General features: G+C 42.6%; 1 protein-coding gene across 1 annotated transcript; it reads right to left on the minus strand.

Moving 5' to 3' along the window:
• Positions 1-9,927: 9,927 nt before the first annotated feature.
• On the minus strand, positions 9,928-12,331 carry fjx1 (four-jointed box kinase 1). The gene has a single exon (XM_026364741.1). It carries the CDS (start codon positions 11,849-11,851, stop codon positions 10,568-10,570), a length of 1,284 nt encoding a protein of 427 aa, XP_026220526.1. The 5' UTR covers positions 11,852-12,331; the 3' UTR covers positions 9,928-10,567.
• Positions 12,332-12,755: the final 424 nt, after the last annotated feature.

Consider the following 12,755-nt stretch of genomic DNA (forward strand, 5'->3'; position numbering starts at 1 on the left):
CCATCTCTGTCGAGTGACCTCTCTTGGTCACCTCCCAGTGCTTCTTTCCTAGTTGCTCCGTTAGGTTCAACACAGGAAGTTCTGGTAATTTCCAACATTTTACAATTATTGAGGTCACTGTGCTCTTGGGAACACTCTCACATGCTTTTTAAGTGGTTTTATACTGCTGATTTAATTTCAGTCACTTGATTTAATTTCGTTGCAGAGGTCTACAGAGAGTTCCCTGGACCTCATGGCCTGACATGCAGTGTACATTTTGTGGTCACAAGTTGGAGTGCCAACGCAAATTTTATTGATAGTTAAGTAGTAATCGATTATTTCTACCACACAGTTAAGTGTTGAAGGAGATTTCTCTGATGTTGTTTTTTTCACTACATAGATTTAGTTGACAGGCTAGACCATGAGAAGTGAGATTAAACAAGCACTGGTTTGATAAAGCAGTGGGAGATTTTGGATTGGCCTGGTTACTGAGAGTAACAGCCACAAGTTACATCAGCTTTCCATTGTAACAGTGAGTAGAGGTGAGAAACAAAGAAGAAAACCTTACTGAGTGTTAGAACAGAAAAGCCGTGGTCGGGTAATGAAAATGATGATTTCAACATTTAAATCTGCAGCAAGAAATCAAGTTCTATATGCTCTCTTCTATAAAAGTGAATTTCTAGCTCTACAGTATGAAGATGTGAAAACTGTCTATGAATCACCATGCGGCTATATTGCCGTCTTGGGTGGTTAGTCCCATGTGGGTGGGGGAAAAGCTCGGTAACAGCACAGTTTTAATTTAACAAGCAGCATGCTGTGGACACAAGCAGGGTTTCTTTTCTCAGGCTATAAATGTAATCTCCATCTGTAAAGCGGTGTTGCATTGTTAAGAGACAGCACCCTTGCATGCTAAATGGCCTTTATTTGTAATCAATCAGCCCAAATGTTACAGAACCAATGCAGGGTTCATTACACATCTGGCTCAGAGAAATGACACTGCTCCACACATCCATCAACTCTACACACCTCGGGCCCATGCAACATAACACATCCACACTTTCACACTATTTTCTGTGACCTATAATGTTATATGCAAAGTCACACAAACAAATTCTAATAGAGCAGAAGGAGGTGCTATTTAAGAGCAAGAGGGATATTTTATGCGGGTGCAATAAACAAAAGCTTGGAGGCAATCTTTGAAGGGTCACCTTTGATATTTTGAAAAATGAAAGCTCGAATCATGTCTGTAATGGATTTTGTGTGTCTGTCGATGTGTGAGACTAAGAGAGGCACACAAGGCAGATGCAAAATGCCACATAAATTTGGCCATATAGGCTACAAAAAATAATGAAGGTTAAGATAACTATTTGTGTAACTGTGTGGAAACCTGTAAACCAGCTGTCAGAAGCACAGAACGGGAGGGGGAGCTTAGCATGTGTGTGTGTGTGTGCGTGTGCGTGCCAGTGAGCGTAGGAGAGGAAAACAACAAACGCTTCCACCTCTTTGAAGTGGGCCCTCTCACCTTCCCGCCCGCCACTCCTCCCTCCACTGTCCATCAGCAAGTCATAAATCCAGGCTCTCATCTGCCGATGTGCCTCTGAAGTTTAGGAATGCTCACGTGGGATTTGAGGCCCGGTGAATTATGGGAAGACTTGGGAGGGGCAGAAAGAGGGGACAGGCATCCCTATGTCTATGCAGGGTGACATGCTGACAGCCAACAAAGCTCATGAATTAGTTCTGGTGGTCAGCTATCTTTGGTGTGGGTAATGTGTCTTTGAATTATAGAATAAGCATGGAATACAAACCTGATGCCATGCACATAGTCACACTTAACCAACACATTGTACACAGGCTCGTCTGTCCAACAGCAACTTTGCATGGAGAATTTGGGAATGGCAGAGAGGAGCTTTTTGTTTTTTGAAAAGACTGAGGGGTTAAGAAAACAGAACACGGCTGGGGTCATGGCCTAGCCACACTATGTTGTTGCTGCACAGCAAGCTTGCGTGCTTTATGCACAGCACACTCAGTCACCCATCTGGCTGTCCTCGTCCTAGCACACCAAATTGTCCTCCATTTGTTTGTCAGTGAGAGCAGCGGTTTGTTTGAAATGCATGCCACATGTGTGCCTTTAGCTCTTCTTCAAGTGTCTTGTCATATGTTGTTCACATATGCATAATGTGTTGAGAGCTCACATCTTTCATAATGTTTTTTTGTTTTTGTTTTTTTTCAAGTAATTGGGGAATTGTGGAAAAGAAGGGCTGCTTTAATTAATATTTATTAAATGATCTTCATTTTTGTGTAAGATTTAATCATTTGTAGCAAACTAGCAGGTTAAGTTAAAGCTAGACCTATTGATTAGCAGGACGAAGTTTCAAAATCTGTCTAATAAAAAAAAATAGAAATACAAATTAATGAAAGAGTGAGACTAACTTTAGCTAACATTAGCTAACTCCTATTTATAACATTAATCTATTCATAATAATATCTATTTGCACATATCTAGATACAAATCTACAGATTAATACTGTATACAGTGGCTGATTTCAGTGATATATTTTAAATCCCAAGTGTCCAATAAATGAAAGAATAAGTGAGGTGGTTCAAAAATCGAAGGAATTGAAAAAAATGAAAGGAGAATGAAATGAGAAAAAATACTACATATTTCCCTTGTGGCAGTGCTATATCACAGAGGATTGTGCATCCCTAAAAAGATTTAGTTTCCCTTCCAGTGGCATTGATTTTGTGAAAGATGTCTTTATAACGAGCCTGGGATGATTAGCCCCCACCTTTAATCAGTCGATGTGCACAGGATCTCACAGTGGCAATATTTGCAATGGTCAAACAGATGTGAGGAAACACAATGAGAACGAGTTCATGGGAGCTAAGAGGGAAAGGGTGAGAGAGAGTAGAGACTTTTAAACTGACAAAAGAGCTGCAGCTTTGTTCAACTCACCTTTGCTGATTCACAAAAAGATATGAATTTCCTGTAACGTCTGCCAAGTGTCCTTTGTTTGTGTATTGAAATGACACCTCTCACATTCAGCACATTCGGGTTTTGATGCCAGAAGACGCATGTTATGCAAGTCAAAGTGTTATTTGCCTCAAAGCGTGGAAGGAAGTGAACTGCTACACCCTGTATTGTTTCCTTTTTTGGGTTTAGGTAATGTGAGGGTGTCATGAAGTGCTAGACACAACTGTCTCCCCCTGCAGCTGAGTATAATTGCTGTGGCTGCTGGCGTGGGAGGCCTGGATGTCTCAAAGTTGTTATTTGAGATGAGTCAGGTTATAGGTGTGAAAGGAAAGGAATGTCTTGGGAAGACTTTAAAGTGTGCATAATAATATATCATTAAAATTTTTGTATCAAAGGCACGAAAAACACATCATGTCTGCATTCCACCAGGCACGTAGAATACAATACCATGTTTCCATTTATCTTTGCTTATGTATAGTCTGCATCCTAATTGCCTTTGTCTTTATTCAACATCCAAGGTGCGTAATATATGCTCCCCAAATGCGGAATTGTCATCATCAACAACTGAACATTGAATAGGTCATTGAATTAAAGTGACATTTTGCGCAGGACTGAATACCTCCAAATAGTTATTTGGAACAAACAAACAAAAACGCTATTGCCAAGACTGCATTTTTGTTTAAAATTAGCGTTTTCTCAGAGAACAGCAAGTCCAGATATACAGGAGACTGATTTTCTTAGGATAATTCAAAGTAGCAGTGCCATTAAGTAATACGTTTTTTTCAAGGACAGAAGGGATAATAATGTCTGGGAGAGCTGAAATTGCCTAGCTTGCAGCGCTGCCAAGATTTGTATCCCAGCCTAAGTTTATAAAACCCTTCAGTGGTATAGCCTTGAAATCACATAGGCTTCATTAGGCTATATGTGCACAATTATGTCACAGTTTTTATACATTTGCCCATTCTTCTGGTACATATATTATCCAATGCCAATTCACCTTCGCTAAGGCATGTCCAATCTTGTCCAAATGACAGTGATACTGCAGAGTCAGCCATAAGCTCACTAATGTTTGTCTCCAGTAAGCTCTTTCCCCCCCTTCCTCCTCTGAAGAGAGGAGCCAGCACCTGGACGCAGCCCAAAACGACTGTCCGCCTCTTATGCCCGTCTTCATCGCCGCATGCCTGAGTGCCCTGCTCGCCTACCTGTACTCCATCGACCTATCTAGAGTACTTAACTGATTGACTGTCGTGACATTTTCCCACATTTACCTTTAATCATTTCAGCGCTACAGCGTACCATTATGGAACAAGGCAAGCTGGAGCATTTGCACAATACAACAGCCTCTTTTGGTTGCACAAAGTGCAATTTACATAGAAATGACCAAATTACTGAGTACTAGTGAGGCCATTGGGTGTTATAATTCAAAACGACTGCTGCGAATAACCATACGCAACCCTCCGACAGGGTACAGCCTCCAGCCAACACTAACATTCAGGGAGCAAGTGGTCAGCTAGCAGGAGGGAATGTGTCGTATCAGCATATTGTAAGTATTTTATCATCAAGTATTACACGTCCTCTTGCACTTCAGTGTATTGATTCTCTCTGCACTTCAGGCATGAAGAGGACAAACCCTTCATGACACAGAGGACACAGGATAGAATTAAACGGCCAAAAACTACACTGACAAGCAATGTTTTATAACTACTAATTCAGTTCCAGTTGAATCCAGAACCTGTCAGATATAAAAGGTAGGTCTGCTAAGTGGTGCAGCATATACATACACCTTTTTGGAATAAAAAAAAAAAACTCCTTCACGCTCCCATGTTAAGCAGACATAACCATATGTCCAGTCAGCTAATTTAAGCCAATCAACTCTTTTTCTGGCACAGAGGCTAATGTATACCACCCTCTTCCCAACATTTGCATAGAAACATCTTAATTATGGCCACAATCTCAGCTAGGTGCAGGTGGCCGCGAGGAAGACACATTCACCAGCAAAATGATAGATTATGTCCCCATGAGTTCGATGAGTTATTCTTTCCAGCAAAAGATTAGAAAAACAGTCATTTCCATAAGCATACTAATTCCGATTTACATAGAGATGAACCCAGATGCAAATGAATCAAGCAGCATGTACTTGAAACTGTTTCCCTGGTTGTACTGCTGTATCAACAGGCGTCACCCGGAGGGATATCAAAATCCATCAAGCATGTCAATCAAAAGCGCTGCAATGTTTCAGTTAAAGTAAGGAGGGGAAAAGCAAGCCAAAACATTTGAACACAACAAGAACATCTTTACAGGGGAACTAATGTCGTGCCATACATTTACGCATTTTTAGGATATACTATGATAGAAGCACACACTGAACTGAGCTCTTTTTACTCACTTTTTATCTGCCACTTTTCACTCACAATCAGGACAAGGTGCTGGAGTGTTGCCAGTTGGTGTAGGATTGCGATACATAGGGAACAGATTATGCTGTTTCATATTTACAATTGTAACTAATTCTAACTAACTAACTAGTGGAGCTGGTAAAAGGGGGTTGGTGCTCACTGACCCATTAAAAGACAAATAAGCAGTCTTTGGAATTCTAAATTGTCGTTTTGCAAATTGCCCTTAGAATAAATACATTAATAAATATAAGAGGTACCTGAATTTATCCATTATATGGGCTCTTTAAAAATGCTGTTTATATTTTGAAACATGGCAGTAGACATGTCGTCTTTATGAAATACAGTAAAATGAAAACGTTACAAGCTCCTGACTTCCTGTGGGCTATGGTCTGACATTTTAGAGACAGAGCTTGAGGGATGACGCATAACAAATGGGATGGAATTAAGTGGTGAAATTAATCAGGATTTATTTTTATGTATGCTATGACTGACATGGCAAGCAAATCGTATTAAGAGAAAATAGAGGGAATCTAAATTGAGGTTAAACAGTTGTTGTTTTCAAAAACAGTTTAACGGATTATGTACAGATCTCAGTGTTTTTCTGTATACGTAGTGAACATTATTGGTTCAAATTATGTATATATATATATATATATATATATATATATATAGATTAATATGATAATCATATAAAGATATAAAAAAAAACATTTCACAAATGTTATATGCAGAGGTCTGGCTCAGTCATAGTTGCCGTACAGAGAAGCAAGATTTTTGTGATGGAAAGGGCAAGTAGGATGTAATCCTTTTCATAATCTGCAGGCATGGCAGCCCCTAGAGAATGGACAACAGCTGGATACGAGCATTAGTCCGTTCTTCTGTGTATGATTCACTGTGACAGAGCCCTTAAAAAAACAATTTGTCACTCAAAGATGCATATTATCGCCTGAAGACATTGGTCAACAGAATTTAAAGACATCTCGTCTTCAAGAAAAGAGAAACAGATTTATCGATTTTTACACGATCCTACACAGACACTCAAAGCTCTCGTAAACGGCCCGTTGCTACATTGCTTTTTTCTGTCCCGTTTTATGGTTTTGTTCACTCCACGTCACAGCTATAAATCCACATGGCAGCAATGAACAAAGAGGGGGTATGTTTTGTGATGTGTCCAGGTGCAAAGCTGTTCAACTTGCAACATGTAATTAAATAGGACTCCTTACCGCAAATCCAAAACTCTGGTGAAACTATTCTAGCCAATTTTAACATCTGCATAAAAGATGAAGTCAAAGAAAGGTTCAATCTTTAGATGGATTTGGACTTACACATACTGAAATGAAACATAAAAGGTCACTACACTTAACTGATTTTTCTCCTCTTATTAGCTGTGGTATGTGAAGCCTCCTGCCTCCTGTTACTCATTACCTTCTACTCTGTCTTGAGATAGACTGGCTAAAGGCCCTGACCTTATGCTTACAACCCTGGTTTGGACAAAGCCAGGCTTTGTGCCAGCTCTCCAGGCAAAGATGTGCAACCTTTGTCACTGCCAGATCCCCTACAGTTGTTGCCCTGGCCCCCCAGTTTAGTCTTCTTGGCCCATAGTCACTGGGCTGTGACTAAGTGACTGTCGCCTCAGTATGCGCCATGTCTCATAATGAAATCATTCAGTTGTGCAGAGGAAGTTCTCTCCGCTGTGTATCCATGAAAGAATGCCAGTTATGTCCGTCCACTCACACATGGCAGGTCCACTGGGAAAGGGACAGTCTGAGGCAGTTAGTCACCTGGTGTCTGGCAAAACACCCAGTTTTACTTTTATCCAACGCACTCTTGGTTTGGTGTTCGTGAGCAACTGTTTCATCTTTTTACGTGCTATCAAAATATTAGCTGTATCACTAGACGATGATGATATTTTGATATTCTGGTTACACTGCAATACAACATTGTGGCTCTGTTGCATTTATTATGCATCTGTGTTCTGCAGCTTGACTGAGTTAGGTCTTACAGGAAAAGGTTGACATTTTGGAAAATGTGCCTGTTTACTTTCTAGACTGATACTTTCCTGATAGCTTAGGAAAAAAGCTAAGCAAACAAGTAACATGTTAATAATAATAATTAATGAGCTCTAAATGTGCTACTGGGTGGATTTAGTTACTTGTTGGCAGTGTCAACTAGCTGTTTCCAACCTCTAAGCTAAGATAAAATACCCAACTGTTGTCTTGGCCTTGTATTGACCTGGCAAACATGATAGTAGTATTGATTTCCCATCTAACTCAAAGCGTAGAAAGCTACAGTAATAAGAATTTCCCCCAAAATGTACTGTTCCTTAAAATGTTAAGTACCAACAGCTTTCTTGTAATGTGACCTACTGATAATCCTGATTCTACTTTTATTTGTTAAAAATCATTAAATGGGAGCTCAGCCTACTTTGACAATGGATTGTGTACGCAGCTGGGACTCCTTATACTTGCCTTGCTTGAGTAGTGTCTGTGTGCGTTTGTGTCCATGGAGATGATCCTCCCTCAGCTCCTCTGGAATGTTTGCAATGTGCACAAAGAAGAAGAAGATCAGCTTGAATACCTGGGGTATGTGCTTGGGCCTGCTGTGGGCCCCCTGGCTGTATGACTCTTATCCTATCATTCAGCCTACTCACTTAGAAAACAAGCACATCTGGGAGGAACCACATTACACGAGCATGTATAAGGGCAGCACTTCTTTGAATCTTGAACAACTTGAATAACTAACTGCCTAATGCTGCATAATAACCTTACTGCTCTGGTGCCACAGGCATCGCATTTATTAGAACATGTCAAAAAGTCGTGTGCATTAAGATTGTGTTGCTTCTAGGTGAAAAACAAATGGGAGGGAATGCAAACTTAGAGGAGTTTGTGTGGTGATCTGAAATAAGCCAGACAGGAAGAGTGAGGGAGGAACATATGTGAACAGTTAAAAGGGTGATTAAACAGCCTCTTTGATATTCACCATTAGTGTGATTACAGCTGTCATGGTCCCTTGTTAAAAAATCGCTTTCTTTTGTGAAGAAACCCACAAAAAAAAAACGAATTAGGAAAATGAAACTTTCATTTTCCATTTAGCTAACAAATGAAGTTGACAGTGATGTTAACAAGGAAGACAGATGCATGGCAGGAGTGCGAGACGTGGGTGAAATAGAGGGGGAGTGAAACTGTGCGTGGCAGGAGGAAGGGTTGTGAGTCTGGTTTAGACATGCAGACCTCAGTTTAGCATTGTGTTTAATCCCTGGTGTCTGCAGCCTGTCGTAAATCTCTTTGCAGTGTTCGGCATTAACAGATATCCTTAGAGCACCATGCCCAGCTGCAAGTGCAGTCTTTGCAACCCCGGAGAAACACACACATTCTCACATACTAATGCTACACCCACACCCAGCAAACACCCAGCACATTAACATGACCTGCTTTCCCCTATACAACAGTCAGTAGCACATATTGATCCCCAAGTCCCTATTAGAGCCGCACCAGTCAGGCAGTGTGGAAAAGCCTCCAGTAACACCTGCTTAAACTTCTGCTGCTTCTCTGCTGCTATGTAGTGACCTGGCAAAGAGTGGCACAAATTACAGATACACGTGCTGTAAGCCATGAAATAAACCGCGAGTACAAATCAAGCTACTACTTGAAGAAGATGCACTCGTCCTCTGATCCCACTCTACGGAGCTGTACATACAGCGGTGGTGTACGCTGAAGTTGGCTATATATGAAAAAGTTGTAAAAGAAACCAGATGAGGTGCAGGATAGTGAGAGGCTGGAAGGAATTAGGGCTTCAAAAGTTTGATCATTTACTCTCCCTCTGATGTGCTTGCGAGTCTTGAACCATAAATCGGACACAGAGCTGGGCCTATGGCAGAGCTAATACGGAAAGGATACTCCCAGAGGGCTCAAATTAAAGAATGATGTAGTGGTGTGAAGTGAAAGCACAGAGTAAAAGGCAAAATAATGCAACTGACCTTCAGGCAATGCACTGGTAATATTTCTCTTGAATACCTTTGGCTGTTAAAAATTCAACCTCAGAAAAACTGTAAACAAGGCTCTCCTCTGAGACCTAAGCTCTCATTAATTGTGGGCTTGGTCTCTCAGCAGCACATGCACCCACTAAGGGAGTTTTCTTACTTTTCTGCTGAACAGATTGAACCAATAAGCCATCCGGCCTCTGCTGTAGATTGACCGTTTATATTACTTGCATGGCAAATATTCTGCAATCTGTCTTCTGGTCCAGAAAAAGGGGGACGTTTTGACATAGTTAGGGAACAGTAAACCTCTTTTCAAACCATGTCAGATGATGTCAGTTGTCTAATTCAGTTCATCATTCTGGGTGAGTTTATAAAGGGGATTAGAGATTCCTGTTGTAGCATGCCTGTGGCTGACAGAGTGACTCCTGGGAAACTGTGCCAGTACAAGATATTTCTACAGTACAACAAGAGCGCTATAATGGGACAAGTAGAGAGGCCTCAGAAACTCCCAATGCAAAACAGAATGTAGGTAAATATTTGATCTATGCTAATAAGACAGTTAAGTACAAACTGCATACAAAACATACAGTCTGACACCAGTTAAATTGACTTTCAGTGTGTTTATCAAAAACAAAAGACGAGGCTTTGGAATGTTACAATGCACATTAAATTAGTGGAGCATTTACAACTTACTTACAACATGTACAGTGGATATGATACTCCTGTGACTTTAAGGCCGAATACGCAATCCAAACACAATTACAAGAGTGCAGGTGCCGCAATGACAATGTAGTGTGCAAATGATCTCCTATAAAAAGCGAGCCAGGTGTCAACAGAAATACACTATTCAAGAGTCAACTCATGTTAAGGCTTTGGAGCTGATCATTAGGATTACTGAACACAAGGCAGGAACCCGAACACATATATGAAGGGCTGCATTATACCCTAATCACTAGTATAGCCTACTCTTTACAATGATTCCTATTCAGGTAAGCATCAGTGAAGTGAAGTAAGACAGGATAGACTGGCCTCAGTCATTTCAAATCTCAAAGAGCTTATAAACATGTGTCAAATTTCCTTATTTATAAAGTAGGCAACGCATTCTATTCACAAGAGGTAGTTCAGCTGCATGTTCAAGACAGTTTTGTGTAATGCGCATCAGTTTAGCACAGGTGTGTCAATCGCGTTTGCAAAGCTCATTATACTGTGCAGACAGCAAATCCATCACCTGTGCATGCTGGGTGTTCACAGCTGGCTGTATTTGCTTTTGCAATGCAAAATGTGTTTGTATAATCTGTCTATTCTGTCCTGGAGAACACCGGCGTGCTCGTCTGAGAGAAATCCTAATTCCACAGACAAAGGCTCGCTGTCTCTGTAGAGCTCCAGGAGCCTTTTCCTGGAGTCTCTGCGCCTGTGCAGCTCCGCCACACGCTGCGTGGTCCTTTTTCTGAACACACACACGGAGCTCAGCACTGTGTTATGATATTTCTCCCACATGTTCAAGACCCGAAACCCGTGCACGAGTCCGGCCTCGTTGTCAATGAATACAAGGTCACCACGAGGTGTCTTCAGGAGGTTGTTGGTGTCCCTCTCCATTACGCGCGAGTCCCATTGCAGGCTGAACAGATTACTGACGAGTCGGTCGAAGTTTGCAGTCAGGTAGTCAAAGATGATCAGGTCCGTCCACTGCATCAACTCCAGCAGCTCCGCTGTTGTCTTGTTCCAGAGATCCTCAAGGACAGGGTGCAGCCCGCTGCTCTCCTGTCTGAGCGGGGCAGGTGTGATCACCCCGGTTAGGTTGGAGACCCACTCAGTGAGAGAAACCACAGCGCGGCCACTCCACTGTAAACCATCTAACCGAGTGCGCACAGCCGCCCACTGCTCACTGTCACTGTTTAGCTGGGATAATATTAGAGGTGGCAGGTTTGTGATGCCCAGTAAACTGGCGAGATAATAAGTTAAAGTTTCCCCTTGTACCTGATCCGCGTTTATCCCGTAACGCACACACGCTTTGGTTCCATCTGCGAAAGTGGCGAGCTGATTGGATATCCTGCCGCATCCAGGCTCCAGCTTCACTATCCGATATGTCCTGGCTCGCTCTCGCCAGGTCTGAGCATATTCCTCCGTGAAGCCCACAGGGAAGAGATCTTCCAGCCATTCACTCCAAAATATCCCATCCTCCACCGGGGAGTCTAACTTGACCGGGCCCTTCCGCCGCGCTGACCTCTTGTTATCCCCATTCACATGGTAATCTAGACTTCCTGCAGAGGCAGTTCGGTCCGTGTGATTGAGAGACTCCTGTTTGCTCTCCATGTGCGGTCTTTGTGCCGCCGGGACAGCGAGCAATGCCCGGAAAGTTTTGGCGGAGAGGTCCACCGGGAGACCTTGGTGAAAAGACCCGCCGCCCGGTGCTGGGAACCTCCGCTTGTGTCGCTCCAAGCGGTTTTCCAGTGCGCTCCACATGTAGAAAACACTCGCAAGGGCGCAGAGGAAGATCAGCGCGAACAAGTTTGCCGTAACAGCCCTCATGGTGAAGACCACCAGTCCCTTTGGAGACGCACAGTGTTCCAGCAGCTTTGAACGAGATGGGAAATGAAGATATATTCACTTCAGTCCACAGTTTAGCTGCAGCAGCCGTGTTGCGCCCCTGTGTCCCGTACACTCCCCAAGTCCCACGGCTTACGGACGCACTGTTTGAAATCACAGGAGAGAGAATGTCTCCGAAACAGTGTGAATCTCATCTCCTGTCCGGATGCCTTGTCATGCCCACCCTCTGCGGGAAACTGACTGAGCTTTTCGGATCATCACAGCGGACATCCTCTACTGAACGTCCTCCATCGGAGCCCGCTGGCGACGTAGGGGCTTTCTGTCCTCGTACATCTCCCTGGTTATCATCCTCTCCTCTCTCTCCTCCGTTCGCTGGGTGACTTTGATTTGTGGTGGTGTCGGTTGGCAGAGAGACACTAGGCGTTGAGACACGTGACTCCAGTCCCGAGATGGTGGGCGGATCGTGGGAAGGAGGGCTCAGAGAGAAGCGGAGCAAGTGCACCGCGCTGCGTTTTGTGCGAGTGTAGTGTTAGAGGACTATTACTGGGAAATGCAGCCAGTGTGATAATCGACACACAGGGCAAAGCATAATGCCATAATTCTGTTTTGTATCTGTGTACAAATAGAAGCTATAATAAGCAATATGCAAGAAAATGAAGCAATGCATGCAGGGACAGAGTGAGGTGTGAGCCTGTACCAGTCCGGATACTTTATCAAAGTGTATTTCTAATTTATGGACCAAAAGAATACACATCAGTACATTTAGTAAATGGTTTGTACCCTGGCTCACTGGATTTGAAAGGAAAGTGGTGACTTTTAGCTGTGACACAGTTTGGGAGTGTTCACATCCAAATTAGACACTGACCTTTTTACAGAACCAATATTA

This window comes from Anabas testudineus, chromosome 6 (genome assembly GCF_900324465.2).
Source record: "Anabas testudineus chromosome 6, fAnaTes1.2, whole genome shotgun sequence".
Taxonomy (NCBI): Eukaryota; Metazoa; Chordata; class Actinopteri; order Anabantiformes; family Anabantidae; genus Anabas; species Anabas testudineus.

Coding starts and splice junctions, on each gene's coding strand:
- fjx1 (XM_026364741.1), bottom strand. CDS start 11,851: ATGAGGGCTGTTACGGCAAACTTGTTCGCGCTGATCTTCCTCTGCGCC.